The 22,764-nt window shown below is 33.0% G+C and overlaps 1 protein-coding gene across 2 annotated transcripts; it reads left to right on the forward strand.

The window, feature by feature from the left end:
• Window positions 1-2,392: 2,392 nt before the first annotated feature.
• Window positions 2,393-14,648, forward strand: LOC133794736 (protein PYRICULARIA ORYZAE RESISTANCE 21-like). Of its 2 annotated transcripts, none has more exons than XM_062232123.1 (3): window positions 2,393-2,530; window positions 2,761-2,845; window positions 13,813-14,648. In XM_062232123.1, the coding sequence occupies exons 1-3, from the start codon at window positions 2,519-2,521 to the stop codon at window positions 14,364-14,366; spliced, it is 651 nt and encodes a 216-aa protein (XP_062088107.1). In that variant the 5' UTR covers window positions 2,393-2,518; the 3' UTR covers window positions 14,367-14,648. The 2 variants fall into 2 exon arrangements, with proteins under 2 accessions (XP_062088107.1, XP_062088108.1); XM_062232124.1 differs by having other exon boundaries at window positions 2,431-2,521.
• The last annotated feature ends 8,116 nt before the right edge of the window (window positions 14,649-22,764 follow it).

Below are 22,764 nucleotides of genomic sequence, written 5' to 3' on the forward strand. Positions count from 1 at the left end.
TTTTTACCTCTTAACTTCTGTAAATATTTTTAAAGCGTTTAAATCACTACTTTCTTCATATATATATATATATATATATAAATTATATATCATCAATGTCTACTAAACCCATTTCTACATAGTCATTTTATTTTACAAAGTTAATAGGAATTTTTCCGTCCTATTTAGCCATATGTAGTTTTCTCAATTTATTTTTCCAGTCCCAACCATTTTTTTTTTAACAAAAAAATCTATTTATTATTAGTATAGTTCATGAAATGAATTTAAGTGCTATTTTTTCCATTAGTAATTGTATAATTATAAATGATAAAGAATTAATGTAGACTAAAGTTGAAAAGAAACTGGGACCTTTTGTTTGTTTTAATAATCTTTTGTAAAATGACATTTGATACCCCAACACTTTTGTTGGAATTTCTAGATATCAAGTTGAGATTTCTAGCCAATCAGTCGGGAAATCCAAACATAGACTATTTTATAAAAATTATCAAAATGAGCCCAAAGTACATGATGAACTCTAAAAAAATATCTATTCCTACTAATTACTCAAGTTGAAAATACCAATTTAACATTAGAGAAATCTCACCAAGGCTAACCCTCTTAAAAAAAAGTCTATTTCCACTAATTACTAAGTTCATACATGTTTTAATTCCAGTTGTTATTTTATATTACTTAAAATCAGAACAAATTGCTTCACCATGCACATATAATATGTTCTTTAGCATTTATGGTATTTAAATTACTAAGTATAGAATAGCAATTAATTAATATATACAACTAATATAAATTGGTAAAATAAATATTTTTTAATGTCATATTTGTAAAATAGAATTTTTTTAAAATAATTTTTTGTAAAAGAATTCTTCGAACACACTTGATAATTGGCCGTACAAGAATGTTAATTACTTCATAAATAATTATGGAAATAATATTATCTTACAAAGTGATATCTATTTTTACTGATTATTTTAATATAAAGATTCATAACATGGATAATTAGTCACTCGATCATCATCTTATTCCTCTCTAATCTGTATCATTAGTTTAGTACCAACTAACTAATAATTAGAAATTCTTCTAATAATTTTAATTTGGTAAAACATAATATATATATATAATTAAGGAATATTAATTAATTGGATTCCCATTAATATAAACAGCACAATACATGACAATAACATGCCATGTGTTTATTCTCTTTTCTTTGTAACAATATTAATTATTTGATTAATTAAGCATTATTTTAATCCATCTTTTAAGCTAGACTTGCAATGCATGACTACCTATCTCATTCTCTAGCTAGGATCAATGCCTGCAATATACCAAAATATAAAGGGATGCCACTAAGAAAAGAATATTGCATTATTAGTATATATATATATATATATATATATGTATCATTACTTTTCCGAATGAATTTATTTGCGGTTTTAAAAGTGGTTGTGGGTAGCTCAATCGGTGAAAGTGGAATTGGTGAGAGGGTTATTTGTATTTATCACATTCAAAATAACTATAACATATTTCCTTGATTATTTGTATTAAATGAGTATATGACCCCACGATTATTATTCCCACTCAGTACTATAATAAGATTAAGACGAAGATAACTTTAAAATCAAAGTGGGAGGTGAAACTTCCACGCACCCTGTGGAACAAAGATTGGACTGCTTACGATTAATGGTCCATGCATATAAAGACCTGTACTGTGTAATTTATTCATACTTTTGGATTAGGTATCATGAATTATATATAACATTAATTATAGCCTAGCTAGGCCACTAATTAATGATTAAGGCTGCTGAACTTTTTTTGTTTGTTTATCTTTTACATACTGAGCATGTACGTACGTTTATATGATCCGTACGTACGTATATAACTCTTGCCATCACAACCATACGTATAACACACAGAAATATACACCAGAAATTTCTTCACTCAGTAAATCAAGTCAATCATTCAACTTTAAGAACACTAAACTAAGGGCAATATCCAAATAGTTAATCTTTTACCATATATATAACACACAATCTAAATATGGAAAGAAATTATAAACTAAGATCTGAAATTGACAGTGTAAAAATAAAACATAAATAACAATCAACTATAGCTTAAAGTTTTAATTTATACCCAACCATCATTATATAAGTGTTATCTTCAGATTAATTGGTTATATTAGCGTTATATATTATATGCGTACGAAATATATTTTATTAGTGTATGCTTACGTATCGCTGATTACGAACGAACTTGGTACTGTTCAAAAAGTTAGAATGATTTTGACTTATAAATTAATGTAGCTAATTTGTGCCCTAGCTCTGCATCGGTATGTTGCAAGCTGTCACTATAATAATTAATTATATCATCTGTTTTCACTGAAACTTCTTGATCAATATAAATATATAGCACACCGCTACTCAAGAAACTCATCTATCGTTTTGGTTCAACTAGCTATTCTACCAGTTCAGCGAAAAACAAAACCACATATATATACTAGTTGGATCACATTTGAGGACTCACAACCATGGTAGAAAAGGTAGACAAATTTTCAATTACCAACATGTCTTCTCTTAACTTTGTCTCTTCCTCTTGCATATACTCATTCTCTTGCTGTTAGAAAAGTGACTATATATGCCATGGAGTATTTTGTCTGGAAATTAGGCCAAAACTAATCTGTTCTTAGAATTATATATATTGTCTTAATTATAATAATTAATGTTCTTTAATTCGTTTGTATTATAAATACGTGTTTGTAATTTTTTGCAGGAAGTTACCATAATGGTGCTGAAGGTGGACCTTAAGTGTCATCGATGTTATAAGAAGATCAAAAAAGTTCTGTGCAAATTTCCCCGTGAGTTATTTCCCTTCTAATATATTAAATTTATATGATCGTGTACGTGTATAAATATTCGATAACATCTTTCGTTTTTTATTTGGAAATCTAATGCCAAATATAAAGAAAAATATTTTCTAATTAATATCATTATTATTTTTCCCCAAAAATTAATAAAGATGTTACAATACTTTTTAAAACATAAAATAACATGCAGTAATTAATTAGGAACCCCGTATATGTAAGAATTAATGTGCCTAACCATTCAATTGTTTTGTTTTAAATTTACTAATTAAAATATTTTTTTTTATTAAGTACTTGTTATTATATATCTATTCTATATAATAAATGTGTAGATAACGAAAATTCATAATTTTAATAATTTTTTATTTTTTTTTAATGTTAACTTTAACGAAATATTCTTATATTTAACAGAATATTCTTATATTTAACGGTAGTTTGTAAACACTTCAAATTAAATTAAATAACTAAAAAAATAAAATAGGATATTTTTGAGATATTTTATAATGATAATTATTTAAAAATAATAAATAATTAAACAAATTAAAATATGATATTTTTCAGATATTTTACCATAATAATTATTTTAAAATAATAAATAATTAAAAAAATTAAAATATAATATCTTTTAAATATTTTATTAATTATTATTTAAAAATAATAAAATCATATGTTTTATAACTTAAATAAAATTTAATTAAATTTAAACTCACTTATTAAACATATAAATAATCTATTGTGAATTAGTAACAAATTGCTTTTTTTTTAAAAAACTAGGAATAAACTTAAATTTAAAATCCACGTATAATATTTAATATTACATTAAACATATAATATATAATCTCTTGTTACCATTGTCAAATTCAAAAAACATAAACTTAAACAAAAATAAATAAATTATTTAGTTAAGATAAGATATTTAATTCAAAATTTATGACATCAATATAAATTTAATAAAAATAATTAATAAATTTTATAAATAAAACTAAGAAAATGGGTATATTTCTCGTTGTTTGTTTGTATCTAGTGTATACATATCACTACAAGAAACTAGTTCTTTGCCGGCGTAATTCGTAATTGCGCCGGCAAAAATCACTTTCACCGGCGCAATTCATGAATTGCGCCGGCAAAAATCAAACCCTATGCCGGCGCAATTTAACGCCGGAAAAGATGACTTTTGCCGGCGCAAGTCGGGGTTGCGCCGGCAAAAGTAATGCCAGATTTTTCAAAATAAGCGTACAAACTTTTGCCGGCGCCTTTCACCTAACGCGCCGGCAAAAGTCAACGTGTTTTTAAATTTTTACACGTTTGAAATAAAAAGTAGGTGGGCTTACTTTTGCCGGCGCGTTTCGTTGCGCCGGCAAAAGTGACAAAACGCGCCGGCAAAAGTCGACATAATTAAAACGACATCGTTTTACTTTAGGGTTTACTTAAACACTTTTGCCGGCGCATTTTTAGACTTTTGCCGGCGCAACGAAACGCGCCGGCAAAAGTCTTAACGATATATCTCAGCCGCAGCCTCCTTCTTCCCCATTTCTGTTCTGAGTTTGTAAGCTCTCTCTCTCTCTCCTCTGTGATAGTCTCCGACCACCGGTGTCCCATAATCCCACGCCGTGGCTCAAGTTATATATTGAAGCATCTCTCAAGGTTAGTAAAATGAGAAATTTTTTAACATTTTTGGATTTTTTTCTCAATATTATGTTTTGTAATTGTATTTTTTTTTTGTTATTCTCTCCCTATGAACAGGTGTGTTGTAACTCTCTCGGTGAAACAAATGCAAAGGTTAGTTTATATATATATTTATATATGTTTATATATATTTCGGTTTATATATATATATTTATATATGATTATATATATATGTATATATTTATATATATTAGTTATATCCGAATATATATATGTATATATTTATATATATGTATATATTTATATATATTAGTTATATCCGAATATATATATGTATATATTTATATATATTAGTTTATATATATGTATATATTTATATATATTAGTTATATATATATATATATTAGTTATATCTGAATATATATATATACTTAAATTTGGTTTTTTTTTTTTATATATCTGTATATATGTTTGTATATGGATATATGTTTATGTATTTCTGTAAATGGGTGTGTATATATGTTTATTTAATGTTAAATTTTTGTAGAAATTGATTAATATAAATGTATGTGTGTGATATTTGTTATTATAATTATATTTTTCTGTTTATAAAATAAATAAATGTGTAGTTTTAAAAAAATGATATTAATAATGAAAAAGAAAATATAATTTTAGTATTTATTAAAAAAAATTTGATTTGAGAATGTATATTTTTTTAATTTTAATGCTTAATATGTATATTAAAAAATAGATTAGATTATGTATATTAAAAAAAAATATATTATATTTTTTATATTAAATATTATTTGTTTATAAATATTTACTAAATAAATTGTTTTGATGTTACTGATATAGAAAGATTTGATATATGTTATTAATCTTGGTTTATGTTGTGCATGTTATGAGAATGTTCTGTATATTGCTCTGGGACTATTCTGGTTATATATGTGTTTAATTTGTAGGTTTTTAAATTTTTGGGATAGTTTGAAATATAGTCGTTATGCTGCCCAATTTTTGTTGGAGTTAGTAAAATTAATAAAAGTTTAATAATTAATTAAATAAATATTTAAGTATAATTAAAAATTCATCAAAAAAATAATTTTTAACTATAATTTAAATAAAATAAAATTACCAATCATAATAATTAATAATTAATAATTAATTTTAACATTAATATTAGATGTTTTGTAATTGAAAAAGTTAAAAATATAAATGATTTAATAAAATATAAATATAATAAAATTATTATTGATTAAGTAAATAATCCAATACAAATTAAAGAATTTAATAAAAAATTACAAAATGGAGATTAATGTATAATTAAATTAATTTTAAATTAAAAGTAATAAATAAGTAAATGTTAAAGTAGACTAGTCAACGGACACGTGGCAGTACATGATTGATAAAATTTGTTATTATTCTTAAAATATTTTTTAATTTAACAAAAAAATAAAATTTACATTTTTTAAAAAAAAATTCAAAATTTTTTTCAACTTAAGATTAAGTATGAAAAATACATTTTTTTTAAAATTTAATTTTATATTGTTAATATCCTCAAAATTTTTAATTTATTATTATTAAAATCTTCCTATTTATCATTTTGTCTACTTGTTTTCAATTAAAGATTAAGTAATTTTGTTTAAAATCTAAGCAATAATTTAAGATTAAATATTTTTTTTACTTAATCCTAAATAATTGATTAAAAGCAGCAAATTTGATTTTTTTTTTGTAAAAAATGAAAAAAAAAATTATTTTTTGTTACCTTTAAATTGGAAAACAATAAATTGGATTTTTAAAAAAAAATAAAAAATAAAAAATGTTTTTTTTTTATGAAAAATTATTTAAAATAATAATAATAATAATGTGTACCAATCATGTGGTGTCACGTGTCATTTAAGTGTTAGTAAGTTGTAAGTTTGAGTAATTTAGCCGGAAATATCTCTATAAATAATTATTTTTGCCAGAGATAGGATATTATTATCAGTTAGTGATAATTAGGGAGACAAACAGTCATGAAATACTTTGACTATCATTTCCCTTATTTTAAGACAATTATTAATATTTTCTTAATTATTTCGCTTAAAGATGGCAAGCGACAGAAGCTGGATGAGTGCGAGGAATCGTTGGTCTCTGGAGTATAGAAATGGTGTTAAGGAGTTCTTCGATATCGCCAAAAATCAGTTGAACGATCGGGGTTTGGTTCGCTGTCCGTGCAAGAAATGTGGGAATGTTAAGTTCCAGCCTATAAATGCAATTTCGATGCATTTATTCAACAATGGCATCGTACAGTCCTACAAAGTGTGGCATTACCATGGAGAGGCGCTGCCGTCGCCACCAGCTGTGGTACGAGATCATGATAGAGATGAGATAGCGGATATCCTGGAGGATGTTTACGCTGAAGATGACGTTCCCCATGGAAACTATAATGATCCTCCCCAAGATGATCCTCAACATCGCGACAAGTATGACAATTTATTTAAGGAGATGTCAAGTGAACTGTACCCGGGTTGCCGAAAGTATTCCGCGTTGAACTTCTTGGTGAACCTGATGCATCTCAAAGTAATTAACAAGTGCAGCAATCATTACTTTGATGGTTTGCTGGAATTGTTAGTCGACGCTATGCCTGACGGAACAATTTTACCTAAGTCTAACTATGAGGCGAAGGCAAAGTTGCGGAGTATTGGATTGGGATATGAGTCCATCGATGCTTGCAAGCATGACTGTGCACTGTTTTGGAAGGAGAATGCGAATTTGGAATTCTGTCCGGTTTGTGGTGAGTGTCGCTGGCAAGATAATCGTGGGAACGGGAAGAAAGTGGCCCATAAGGTCATGCGGTACTTTCCGTTGACGCCGAGATTGAAAAGGCTGTACAGTTCCAGATATACTGCAGAGGATATGAGATGGCACTATTCTAAAAGGCCAAGGGAAGATGGTGTGATGAGGCACCCCGCTGACAGTAAGGCGTGGAAGCACCTTGATGAGTTGTACCCATCTTTCGCAGCCGAACCTCGAAATGTTAGGCTTGGGTTGGCTACAGATGGTTTCAATCCTTTTGGGAACATGAGCAACTCTTACAGCATGTGGCCTGTAATACTTGTCCCATACAACTTGCCGCCGTGGAAGTGCATGAAACCACAGTCATTAATGTTGTCTATTCTTATTCCAGGTCCTTCTTCACCTGGAAAAGATATCGATGTCTATATGAGACCTTTGGTTGACGAGTTGAAGGAGTTATGGATGAATGGTGTCGAGACAAGAGATGCATACAATAGTACATTGTTCAATATGCGTGCAGCAGTCTTGTGGACCATTAACGACTACCCAGCTTATGCTATGATGTCTGGGTGGAGCACAAAAGGGTACAAGGCGTGTCCCACATGCAATGAAGAAACTCCCTCTGTAGGGATTAGAAGTAAAATTGCATACATTGGCCATAGGAGATTTCTTGATATGGATCATGAATGGAGGAGCAAACGAGCACTATTCGACGGTAACAGGGAACTCAGGCCACCACCGAAACATTACTCCGGTGATGATGTTTTGAAGCAATTAGAGAATTTGCTGATTAGACATCCTGGGAAACACAAAGAATTTGGTGGTGTGAAACGCAAAAGGGCTCCGATTGAACTTAATTGGTCGAAGAAGAGCATATTTTTCGAGCTTGATTATTGGAAGGAGTTATTGTTGAGGCATAATTTGGACGTAATGCACATTGAGAAGAATGTTTGCGACAGTGTCTTGGGAACTTTGTTGAACTTAGAGGGAAAATCTAAAGACACTGACAAGGCAAGACTTGATCTAGCAGACATGAAAATTAGGGAAAAACTCCACCTCCGCAAAGAGGGAAACAAGTGGAAGAAACCGCACGCCAGTTACACCCTCAGTGTCCCGGAGCGTCGAGTTTTCTGTGAATTTGTGAAGTCAGTTGAATTCCCGGACGGTTTTGCTGCAAACCTTTCGAAGAATGTCAATGTCAATGATGGCAAGATAACTGGGTTGAAATCACATGATTGCCACGTGTTGTTTCAGCAGTTGTTGCCCGCCGCACTTAGGTCGTTTTTGGTTCCGGAAGTTCGGAAGCCAATTATTGAGTTGTGCGGTTTTTTCAAAAAACTTTGTGCACGGACTTTGAATGTGAAAGACCTTGAGAAGATGGAGACAGACATTATCACCATTTTATGCAAGTTGGAAATGATATTTCCTCCAGCATTTTTCGATATTATGGTGCATTTGGTTTTGCACCTTCCGAAAGAGGCAATTCTTGGCGGTCCCGTGCACTTTAGGTGGATGTATCCCATTGAACGTTCGATGGGAGTTTATAAACAATATGTAAGAAATCGTGCACGTCCTGAAGGTTCAATCGCAGAAGCTTACGTGGTGAACGAGGCTTTAACCTTTTGCTCAATGTACCTGCGGGGGGTTGAGACTCGATTCAATCGACCTGAGAGGAATGACGATCGCGTTGAATCCCAACCAAATCGGGAATATTCTATTTATAAGGCTGTTGGTCGTCCATTTGGTAAGAAATCAAGTATGCTCCTCAATCCGCAGTTAAAGCAAAAGGCTGAGTGGTATATCTTGAACAATTGTGCCGAAATTAAGGAGTACCTTAGGTGTGTTTTCTAGTATTTTTTCAATAATGATGTTTGGTTTATATACCGAGTAAATGCCAAAATCATAGTTTTTTTGTTCATTTGTAGTGAGCATATGGATGAATTAAGAAGACGGGGGGGCTTGAATCTTGAAGTTCAACAAGAAACTGATTTTCCTCAGTGGTTCAAAGAAAGAGTATGTATATTAGTCAATTCTTTTCTGAAACCTCACTTAGTCAATCCAAAACTAACTTTCAATGTTAATGTTGATAGGTGAACGGTTTGCATGAGTCAACACCTACTGAAGTGAATAATGAATTGTATGCTCTCGCAAACAAATCAAGCGGCACCGTGTATTCATATCCAGGGATGATAATGAATGGTGTGAAATTTGTGACTCGTGGTCGTGATATGAAGCTTAAAACACAAAATTGCGGTGTAATGGTGCCAAGTGAGGAAGGAGTGAACTACTATGGAGTTTTGGAAGAAGTAATTGAATTGTCCTACTTGATGGGTTACAGTGTTGTCCTATTCAAGTGTAGATGGTTCAATACAAGTAGAATTAAAGTGGAATCCAATTTTACGAGCGTATATGTGAAAGAAGAATGTTATAAAGATGATCCTTTCGTTCTCGCATCTCAAGCGAAGTTGGTGTATTATCTTCGAGATGTGAAAAATGAGGATGATTGGAGGCTCGTTAATGAATACATTCCAAGGAATGTATGGGATTTCACAAATTCCGATGTTGATGATACTGAGACCACAAATGATATACCAATATTGCAAGAAGTTAATTCTTCTTCATTTCAGTTGTGGGTAGAACTTCCAATTTTTGATAATCTTCAGTATGATCGGGTTGATGTCAATGCCACTGAAGTGCACAACGTTGATGATTTGGTTGGCGAAGGTTCAGATGAATTTGTTGTCGATGATGAAGTTGAATTTGAAGACGACACGTTGGTCGAGTATGAAGACGATGAGGATGACGATAATGTTCTAGTCGATAGTGATAGTGATAGTGATGTTCGTAATGATGTTGTAGTTAGTGATGACGAGGACAGTGATATGTAATTTAAACAAGTGTATGTAACTTTTTATTTAATTCAATGAAAAGTTTATTTATTATCATTAATTAATGATAGTATTAGATATAGGTACACATGCACCTATTGGATGCTTTGGGGATAGTCAATGTATTCATGTACTGGTACTCATTTTTTCAATATATTTGATGAAATATGTTGAAAAAATGGGTAGTCGCACATGTCTGCTTACTATCTCCAAGGGATCTATTAGGTCGGAATAGGGTAGGTTGGGAAAGACAATAAGTAATAAAATGTTAATTCAATAACAAAAAATAATAGTGATGCACCTAGTGGATGCCTTGGGGATAGACAATGTATTCATGTACTGGTACTCATTTTTTCAATATATTTGATGAAATATGTTGAAAAAATGGGTAGTCGCACATGTCTGCTTACTATCTCCAAGGGATCTACTAGGTCGGAATATGGTAGGTTGGGAAAGACAATAAGTAATAAAATGTTAATTCAATAACAAAAAATAATAGTGATGCACTTAGTGGATGCCTTGGGGATAGACAATGTATTCATGTACTGCTACTCATTTTTTCAAAATGTTTGATGAAATATTTTGAAAAAGTGTGTAGTCGCACATGTCTGCTTACTATCTCCAAGGGATCTACTAGGTCGGAATAGGGTAGGTTAGGAAAGACAATAAGTAATAAAATGTTAATTCAATAACAAAAAATAATAGCGATGCACCTAGTGGATGTCTTGGGGATAGACAATGTATTCATGTACTGCTCCTCATTTTTTTTAAATGTTTGATAAACATTTTAAAAAACTGAGGAGAAGTACATGACTTCTTACTATCTCCAAGGGATCCACTAGGTCGGAATAGGGTAGGTTTGGAAATACCATAATGAATAAATGTTAATTTTATAACAAAAAACAATAGACATACATAATTTGAATTAGTTAATTAATGAATATTTTAATGTAGAATGGCCGAAACAAGTAATGACACAGGTGGTGGCTCCAAGAGAGGCAGGGGAGCTTATTACGGTGCCAATATCGAGAAGGAGCTGGCCATCAAAAAAGTTACTCATTTGAAAGTAGAGTTTGATAAAGAAACTGGAAAAGCTATTCAAAAGTACGGCAAGTGGTTCAACAATTCTATGGCTCGTTATTTGCGTAGCACCGTACCCCCAACTACACTAGCTTGGGAACAAGTAAAACCAGCTGATATCGAAGTTATTCGAAAGAGACTATCTGTAAGCATTCTTTAAACCTTTAATAACTCATTATTAAATATTTTGTCTATCTTCAAAATATTTTAACAAATTCCAATTTTAATTGTGATTTTAGGAAAAATTCATTTATCCAGAAGACAATCCAGTAATCAACGATGCCATGGTAAGACAAATGCAAAAACATCTGACTGATTGGCGCCACACGATGAAGAAACACTGGGTAGATGTTGGAGGAGAGGTGGACAATGAGAGAGCGAAGTCAAAACCTTTTGTGTCGATCACTTCTTCTGATTGGGCAGTTCTGTGTGATTTTTGGGTTTCTGATTCTCACCAGGTATGCCGTACATTTTACATTAATTTTTAATTATAAAATTACAATTTAGATTAATGAGTACTGTTTTCTTTTTGAAGCGTATATCGAAGAAAAATAAAGAAGCTCGAGCTAAAATGACCATACCAGGAGGACACGGTTCCAAATCCATCGTTGCCCATGTTTATGATCACGTAAATTATAATAACTTATATCCTTACATTTACGAAAATATTATAAATGTCACAATGTTTAAATAATTTGCTTTTTTAGATGGACCCATCTACTGGCCAGCTCCCGAGCATGATCGACACATTCGAGCACCTGCACAAGAAGAAGGATAAGTGGATTAGTGATGCAGCGGCGACAAAACATGTAAGTTGCATAACCTTAACTAATTTATGATCATTTAACTTTAAAAAAGTTTAGTAAATAATTAATAAATATTAATTATTAATTGTTGTTGTCAATTAGTAATTATTTATTAATTATTAATTATATTTTTAACAATGAAATCTTTATAATCTATGTGCCAATATTTTTATGATTAATGATTGTGGACTAAGATAAAAAAAGAATGTAATTAATGTTGTCCCCGTATCAGGGAGCTTGTGGACTAAAGTAAATTTGGTCATGAAAATCCATATCTGAATCAAAAACATGTAAATATAGTTGATGTATATGTTTGGAGACGTAAATTCCTCATTAATGGAATTAACTGCACTTACCGTATATATCAACAACATCTTCATGATTTTGATTCAGATATGGATTTTCATGACCAAATTTACTTTAGCCCACTTGCTCCCTGATACGGGAACAAAATTAATTACATTCTTTTTCAGTCACTGGTCTGCAGTCATTAATGATAGGATGTTGGCAGATAGATAATAAAGTTATATTTTATATGTTGTTATATTAAAAATTTATAAGTTAGGTTTTCAAATAATGTTATATTGGAATTCGAAATACGTGCTTTTTATTGTGCAGAATGAGATGACCGAACGTCGAGCATCGCAGAGTACGGCCCCTGCATCATCTGCTGCTTCTTGTGTCGGCGATAATGTCGACGGTCATTTCCCGCCTGATATGGATATTGTCACGGATGTCCTTGGACCCCGCTCGCGTTATAAGAAAGGGTTTGGGGGGTTGCCTAGGTTGAAGGCAATTGGCGCAAAGAGGGCAGCATCTTCGTCAACTTCTCAAATGTCCGGGCAATTGCCACCTGAAGTGGACACCATTTTGCAGCAAAATCAGGACATTATGCTAGAAAATCAGAACCTAAAGAAGCATACGACTAAACTTGAGAGTCGTCAACGGCGTCAAGATCTCCTGCTCAGTGCTTTGTTGAAGCAGGTTGGTCAATTGGCTCCTGGTTTTACTGTTGACTTACCAGACCAGGATTCGGACGAGGACGATGATGCTGATGGGGGCGGGAATGATGAGGCGGCCAGTACTCATTTGTAGAACTTTTTTTCTATTTATTTAAAATTTAATTTATGAGACATTTATTTTACTAAATTACTTTTATATTTTAATGTTTGGTGGAGACAATAAATATTAATAGTTGTAATTTTTTGTTTATTTATTTATAAAATTTTAATTTTATTTTTATTTCTAATTAAATAATATTACTAAAAAATTAAATAATTATTAATATATTAAAATTGAAAATTATTAATTAATATTAATATATTGAAAATAATATTAATAATTTAATACAAATTATTATTTTAAAAATACTTTTACCGGCGCAAAATTACGTCGGCAAAGAGTTTCAATCTTACCTTCACATATACACTTTTACCGGCGCAAAAATGCGCCACTAAAAAATTAAACTATTGCCGGCGCATTATTGCGCCGCTAAAAGTGTTTTTCACAATATCGTGACAGATTTTTTTACCGGCGCATTTATATTTTCACCGGCGTATTTTTTCGTCGCCAAAAAAGTCCATTGCCGGCGCATTATATTTGCGTCGGCAAAAGTGACATTAGCGACGGAGATACGACGCAATTCTTTGCCGGCGCAAAATTGCGTCGGCAAAAACTCCATAGTTTTTGCCGGCGCAAAACCATACTTTTGCCGGCGCAAATTTGCGCCGGCAAAAGTCTCCTTTTTTGTAGTGTATACACTGAATCTTTTAATATGGTACAAAAGAGATAAAGGATCAGGTGTATGATGAGAAGAAAAACACGGTGACTATCAAAGTGGTGTGCTGCAGTCCAGAAAAAATAAAGCAAAAAATAATCTGCAAGGCTGGAGACTCTCTTATTAGCATCGAGATCATCAAAGTAGTCAAGCAACCCCCCACCGAAACGGAGCCCTCTAAAATTGCTCCAACAAATGAAAACAAGGACAAAGGAAATCAAAGTGGTAATAAAGGGGTCACGCCGCGTAGCCCAGAGCCCGTTCCTAAATGTAATGTTGAGGTTGAGGTGGAGATTGAGTTAGTAACGCCGCCACATAGTTGCCCAGGCCAGTTTCGTCAAAGGTGTAAGGAATATTGTTCGGATGGTCGACCAGGCGGACCATGCTGCTCTTGTCAAGGTAGCCATTGCCAACGGCCTCAACCTGCTGCACCATGTCATCAATGCGATGGTTGCTGCCAGTGCCACTGGCACTGGGGAAGACCAGCAGCTGCGCCGTGTGACAGGGGCTGCTACTTAGTCTACTATGAAGAACGAACTGCCGAACCCTGCTTAATCATGTAATTTAAATTATTATTTATATGTATTTTTATTTTTGGTGCAAATAATAAGAGACACTATAGCTAGTGCATGCTTGTGTGGTAATTTAAAGCTAGTTGCTACTTTATGTGTGAGTTTAGGTTTATAATGATTCATTGTTGATCATGACGATTCATAATTACCTCTTCGTCGATCGTACGTGTTCACATTAACAATGGTGGTCCAACTTGTTTGTTTGAGTTTTATATTTGGTTTTTCGTACTATTCAATAAAACAAAATAAAAAGTATGAGATAAGAATGTTTTCTTTGCTCGCGGGTGGGTTTGGATGTATGGTAGATTCTGGAGTGCTACACGAGGGATCGTGTTTCGTGATTATTTTAAATAGTTTGTAATTTATTATTATTTTTGGAAACTTTTAACAATAATTGGTATTTTTAAAAATTATATTGCATAACTAACCTTTGGTAATTGCCAAAACTCATCGCAAAAAAATTAGATTCCGGGAAACAAAAACAAACAGTGCATTACGGCGTGGCAATTCTTCATTTTTATTAAAAAGAATATGCTATATTATTAAAAATTTATTAGAAACATGATTTCATATATATATTTATAGATTTAATTTGGATGTATAATGTTTATATTTGATAAAAATAGTAATTTTATACATTTGAATATGATTTTATAATTTGGAGGAGAGATTTTCTCTGTCCAACATACATTTATTGTCAGACTAAAAAACATGGAAAGATAATCTTGAAAAATTAGACAATAATTTACATAAGGAAATAATTATGTTGTAATTGGTGTGAAATTTAATAGCTAGAGTAATAGTAAAAAAATATTACTTCTTTAGATCAGAACTTAGGTACGGATTAATCGATTTAAACCCTTTTGAAGAGTGCTTTATTTGTTTGTTGAACGTGAATGAGTTATGATTTAAATGACTAATTATTAAATAATTTTTTAACACAAGATTCTCTAGCTAGGCATTCTTTAAAAACGGTACTGTGCCATCAATCATACTTATTTTAGCCGACTTTTTTTTTTCCTTAATAACTAAAATATTAAAACACGTTTGAAATTAAGGTGCAGTATTGTGTCTTGAAATTCGGTCCCTTAAAATATAAAAATATCATTAATTCATTGGGTAGCTTCATCGCATGTGGGGGTATTAATATATGGTCGCTTCATCGCATGTGGGTATTCATTGTGACAAGACACGACATAACTATCACAGCTTAATTATAGTGAACCTAATATTAGTCTAATACAAGTGGATTCTATAATATGTGTACAAGTCCACTAGGACCCCTAACGAAATATGGGTTTCAATTTTTTTTTAAATGGCACTATTTACATATGTTTTAGAAAAATATTACTTTTACGTACATATAGCAAAACAACAACAATTACAACAACAATAATAATAATAATAATAATAATAATAATAATAATAATAAAACTATCTTCATCATTAAATGCCCATAATTTTAATTTCTAATATTCTAATTATGTGAATTCTACAATCAGATTATTTTGTTGCACGTCCAATACATATATTGATTGTGCTCTTTATCACTAGTGATACAAAATATACTATGCTCACCTCACCATTTGTGATGAAGCCAATTTTGTTGGTACTCTTCTATCTAGTATCTATAGTTAAGATTTTGTACTAATTAAATTTAAATTTAAATATTTATTTATGTATATATTTTCATTAAATTCTAATGAGTGAAGACATAAATCTTATCCAAAATTAAGATCAACACAGAAATTCTAAAAGATATTTTATAGATATAGAACATTTACGATTAAAAAATCTGATATTTTTTTAAAAAAATATTAACTAGATGATATAAAAATCGGCTATATAAACATAAATTTTAGTCTCTTCGAAAAGAAAAAAATATATAAATTTTAGTATGGGTTTATACTTTTTTTGACCTTGTGTTTTTTCTCATTACATGTTTGGACCCTGTGTTTTAAAAAATTACTTTTTGGACCTTATGTTTTGTAAAATGATTAAAATAGAACCCTAAATCTGATTTTGGTTAATGTTTTCTCAACTAAAATCACAAATAATTTACCAAACTAACAATTCAGAACGAAAATAAAATCATTATGCTTAAGAACTGTGTTGTTATATTTAATTTTTTCTTCATCAAAATTGAGTTTAAGGTTCTATTTTTACTATTTTACAAAATACAGAGTCCAAAAAGTAATTTATCAAAACACATAATCCAAACAGATAATGAGAAAAAACACAATGTAGTTCATTCTAATTCGTCTTAATCCACACAGTGGTTTTGGCTCAACTGTGGATTCAAAACCATACTATGGATTCTGTATATGCATACTTACATACTATTTATTACTTGATTATTTGTGTGTGCTTACATAAAATATGCTCTAAATTTTTTTGTAAAGCAGTGAATGTTACATTAAAAATAAATCTACATGCATAACAATCTTAATGTAAAATAAACAAATTATTTCATAAAATTAATATGATCGAATATTATACCTTCGGTCATTGTTATTGATAATCTTGATCTATAAATTTTAGATCTACAAAAGAAAAGAAGAAAAATTAGAACGAGTACACGAACTTCCAAGTTCTCACTAACTCTTTTAGATAGAGTTACTGAAAGCAGTGAGTTTGGAGACCGATACTCTATATTTATAGAGTGAGACATTTCATCAGAATCTCTGTCACAAATTAATATATTATCTCAATCAGTTGGGATATACAAAATTTAATAACAAATAATATTGACAATTAATTATAATATATGCCAATAAATAAAATATTAATTTTGGTATATTAAATGAACTTAAATCAATTAGGTGTAACCTAATTAATTTTATATAACATATAAATAAATATTCTACCAGTCAAATAATTAAATGGTATGATATTGTGTTATCTTGTGATTGCTGACTCGGACACAGCCCATGAATGACCATACTAATAGAAAGAGGAGACATTCTATGCAGCCTTACATATTCACTATTGTTATACTATGTTATCTCTCACCGACTTCAAACTAGATATCAGGGCGAGATTGGTATTTCATTGTGATTCAATTTTATGATTCCAAAATCTAAAAATAGGAAGGACCACAATAATTCATTAATGATTAGTTATTTTCTAAAACCAAATCAAAATCTGATTTAAATTTTTTGCCTATATAATTAAAAACGAGAAAACATGGTCTTCTCTGTTTTCTGATTTTTTCACTAACACTTGCTTTTATTATATGATAGTATATATATATATATATATATTTATATATTGGGTATATTTTTAATAGTTACTATAAATGGATAGTTACTTTAATATTAATTATTAGATTAAAATTAATGGTCTATATTTATAATTGTTAATTAATATTTCTAAAAATAAAATTTGATTTTTTCAAATTTTTGGAAGAATTACTTTACAAAAAATGTGTATTTATTATAAAAATATAATATTATAAACTTTTTATTTTTCAAATGCATGTCAATTTCTAAATATAACTAGTGTCTCACATTACTTGGAAACAAAATTAATTATAACAAAAAAAAAATTTTAAATTAATGTAGAAAAAAAATATTTACCTGTTAGTGACTTCCTATACCAAGTTACTATGTTGCCACATCATCATAATTGTCAGTACTCATTTATGGGTAGTAACCATTGAGAAGTCTTATATATCTCTTCTATATAATAAGTGTGTAAATAACGGAAATTTTTGGTTTTAACGGTTTTTTATTTTTTTAATGTTAACTTTAATAGAATATTCTTATATTTAACAGAATATTATTATATTTAACAGTAGTTTATAAACACTTAAACTTAAATAAAATAAAATAAAATAAATAATTAAACAAATTAAAATAAGATATTTTTGAGATATTTTACAATGATAATTATTTAAAAATAATAAATAATTAAATAAATTAAAATATGATATTTTTGAGATATTTTATAATGATAATTATTTAAAAATAATAAATAATTAAAAAAATTAAAATAAGATATTTTACAATGATAATTATTTAAAAATAATAAAATTTTACGTTTTATAACTTAAATAAAATGTAATTGAACTTAAACTCACTTATTAGAATAATATCATATTAAACATATAATATAATCTACTGTTAATTAGTAACAAATTACTTTTTTAAAACATATAATATAAAATCTATTGTTGTCACTCCTAAATTCAAAAACTATAACAAACATAAACTTAAACAAAAATAAATAAATTAGTTAATTAAAATAAGATATTTATTTGAAATTTATATGACATTAATATAAATTTAATAAAAATAATTTATAAATTCTATAAATAAAACTAAGCAAACGTGCATATTGCACGTTATTTGTATCTAGTATATATATATATACATACTGAAGCAATTGTTATACCCAGATTTCAAGCCATGTTAATTATGACCTCGAAAGTTGGATTCGCAAATAAGTGGACTCATAAGGTTGGAAACAAGCTCCAGGATCATATGCCGAGCTTGCAGGATATAGACGATCTCGAGTATGGTGACCTCGAAGAGTTCATGATCTTGAAAGATAGCTCCGGGAACACATTCATCTTCGGGGACAACTTCGGATCAGGGTTCCCGAGCTCGACGCACATACGATCTCTGTTATACCCAAATTTCGAGCCATAGTAAATATGACCTCGAAAGCTGAGTTCGCATTAAATGGTCTCGTGAGGGTTAGGGTATGCTCTAGGATTGTAAGTCGAGCCTGCAAAGTATGATATATGATCTCGAATGCGGTGATCTCGAAATGATCTCGATCTCGAAAGGTAGTTCCGAGAATACCTTCATCTTCAGGAACTTCGGAGCATGGGTCTTGAGCTCGATATCCCATCTCGAAAGCAACGTTAGCTCGGGAGATGTCAGTGGCTCGCATAATGACATGAAACCTGAAATGCTAAAGCCTTGGAGATACGCTATAACCACCTTGAATATCTACAAGTATTGTAAACATGAGATGTAATCCTCATTTATTGATGTAAATCCCCAAGAATCGTGGGATATTATTTAGTCAGTTATGCGTTCCCTGGTATTCAGGGACGTTTCCTTTTTTATCTGATTAAAGGCATTTAAAGCCATTTATTTTTATTCACAAAAGAGTAACTACCCAAAATATGTGGGATAGTATTCTGCATCCTTCTCTATAAATAGAGAAGTCATGCACTATTGTAAAGGACCGAAGTTCTGATCCTTGAGAGAAAACTCTGTAGAATTCATGCTAAAGAATTGTTCAGAGATAATCTTGAGGTTAATAACAGAGACTCGTGGACTAGGCAGATTTAACTGCTGAACCACGTAAAAAACTGTGTGTTTGATTCGTTTGTTTCTTTTGGCCATTGTCTTTAATTGTTTACGTGCTCTCTTCTTTTATCTGTTGACGAAAAACGGCGTCAACAGTTTGGTGCTTTCATTGAGAGCCTCAAGCATCCATCCCTGAGAGATTCATGGCTGCAAACAATCAAAACACTCCTGAAGAAAATTACCCAAGGCGTCCTGGAAAACAGCCAATGGAGAACCCGGACGCTGATGAAAGGAGTGGGTCCTCTGATTCCCGGAGACCACCTCCACAACCAAGGGATGAGGACATGTACTATAACCCTGAACGTTATGTCCCTATTGTAGAATTGGAGAATCGGCAGCTGAAACAGTTGTTGGCAGAAGCCAACAAACGTAACGAGGAGTTGACTAGGACAGCCGCAGAGGCGCAGGTGGCTCAGCCCCCGCCTCCGCGCGAAGACCAAGTCCCTCCTCCAAGGGACGTGCACGTTCCTCCCCCGGAGGCCCCGTGGACGTCCACGAAAAAATGCTGCCACAAGGAGGCCGGCACAACCTCCAGCACCAGCAGAGCCATCTGCTTCTTCTAGGCCTCAGAGGAGTACCCGAGCTCGGGTCCCGCCTAATCCACCTGTGGGAGTGCCTGCAGGAACTGAGAACAACCGAGTTCTAACCGAGGCTCGGACTCAGGTTCCTGGTAGTGCACCGAACGAAACTGGCCCATCTCGGGCAAATTCTGGACCCTCTAGGCCGAGGCAAGGACGACAACCACCGTCACCAATACGGTTCCCTCCGTCTCCCATAAGATATCCTTCACCTCCCCGCAGAAACGCTCAACCTGTTCGAGATCAGGATCAAGGGCGTGCGGGGGAAAGACAAGGAAACAGGGAGACGTTCCAGGAGCGGAGAGGCGCGCCATCTGAGAAAAGTCAGACGTCCCGATCTCGCACTGCGGAGACAAGGCAACGTAGAAAGGATCCACCACGAAATGACCGATCAATGAGTTTCACCAGTGATGAGTCCGGAGAAACTAGGTCTGTCAGTAAACACGACCGGGGTCGTAAAAATACCGAAAATCACAAGAGACATCCTGACCTGCGAAATCATCTGAATCAGAGCAGGGGGAAAGGAGATCAGACAAATCCGGATATAAGGAATCATCTGAATGGGCGTAGAGATCCCTCACGGAGACGCGAGCCTGGGATCGCGATTAATGACTATCAATTCCAGGCACCACCTAAGGACCCAGTCCAAGAAAGGATTGATCAGCTCGAAAAAGCCTTTAGGCTTTTGAAGAATGAACGAGGGAGTGGTCGGTACGAGGACTCTGATGAGGAGCTCGAGCCGTTTGCTCCCAATATTTCTAACACTCAGTTTCCTCAAGGGTTCCGGATTCCTCACGTCCCAGCGTTTGAAGGAAAAACCGACCCATGTAGCCACCTAAGTACATTCAACACTATTATGAGAGCCAGTAACGTAGGTTACGAGCTCAGGTGCATGTTGTTTCCGACATCATTGGCCGAACCTACCAAGAGTTGGTTCGAGAAGTACAAGAGACACTCGATAACTTCGTGGGATCAATTGTCTAGAGACTTCAAGAAGCAGTTCCGGGCTATGATGGGAGTCAGACCAGAGGCGTCCACTTTGACTAACGTCCGGCAACAGCCAGGTGAAACACTGAAAAGCTACCTGACAAGATTTAATCTAGAGGTCGCCCGAGCACGAGATGTGGACGACAGTGGGCATTTGATGGCTATCCGAGCTGGTGTGTTGCCTGGAAGTGCCCTTTGGGATGACATGCAAGGAAAACCGGTGAGGTCAATAACCGAGTTTAACAAGCGGGCGCAGAGATTTGTCAATGTAGAGGAGGCGAGGTCAACGCTAAAAGCAACCTCGCAAACCGAAACTACAACGATAAACATTAACTCTGCCTCAACCTCGGCTGATCCAGTAACTTCATAGCCTACCTCAGAGAATCCCTCTAAGAGGAAAAAGAGCGAGGGAAATAACCCCGAGGCTGAAGGGGGAAAGAAAAAGAAAGGAGAAAGGTATTACTCCATATATAAAGTACACACCGAGCTCAACGAGTCTCGGGAAAATATATACCTGGTTAATGAAAACCAGGTCCGCTTCAGGCGTCCGGACCCTATGAGGAATCAAAAGTCCAAGAGGGATTCCAGTAAGTATTGCCGGTTTCATAGGGACACCGGACACACAACTGATGAGTGCCGACAGCTGAAGGACGAGATCGAAGGGTTGATCTCGAGAGGTTATTTCCGGCAGTATGTCAAAAACCAGAGTACTGGACAGACTACTGTCAGCCAGAGAATAGCCGCGCTTCCAGCAGCACAGAATAATAACTCCCGATCACGGGAAGAAGACAGGCCTCCGCCGATAGATGGAGAGGACGTAATAACCATCTCGGGAGGTCCTCATCTCGCAGGAGGGGGTAGAAATGCTCAAAAGCGATATGTGAATGAGCTGAAGACAGTGGACGAGTCTCCTTATGAACCCGAACCAAGGGCACCAAAAAGCCAAAGGGTTGAAACTCAGCCTATAACCTTCACCGAGAAAGATGCCTCCCATGTCCAGTTCCCTCATCATGATCCATTTGTCATCACCCTGCAGCTTGCCAACAAAAGAGTGCGCCGAGTTCTCATAGACAATGGGAGCTCAGTTAACATTCTTTATAAAGCAACACTAGAGAAAATGGGACTCTCCCTTCGCGACCTGAAGGCTTGTGCAACCACTTTGTACGACTTTTCTGGAGAAGGAACCGCCTGTATGGGGTCCATCGAACTCCCTGTGACCTTGGGAGACTATCCAGTCTCGGTGACCAAGATGATGGAGTTTGTGGTAGTAGAGTTACCATCTGCCTACAATGTATTGCTCGGGAGACCCACCCTGGTCGGGCTGGGGGCAGTTTCATCTGTAAGGCATCTAGCCCTTAAGTTTCTAACTCCGAGCGGGGTCGGAACATTGAAAGGAGATCAATTGGCAGGAAGGGAGTGCTACAGCATTTCCTTGAGGGGAAAGAAACAAACGAGCGCTCAAGCACTCGTTGTCATACAAAATAAAGATGGGACAGTTTT

This window comes from Humulus lupulus, chromosome 8 (assembly GCF_963169125.1).
Source record: "Humulus lupulus chromosome 8, drHumLupu1.1, whole genome shotgun sequence".
Taxonomy (NCBI): domain Eukaryota; kingdom Viridiplantae; phylum Streptophyta; class Magnoliopsida; order Rosales; family Cannabaceae; genus Humulus; species Humulus lupulus.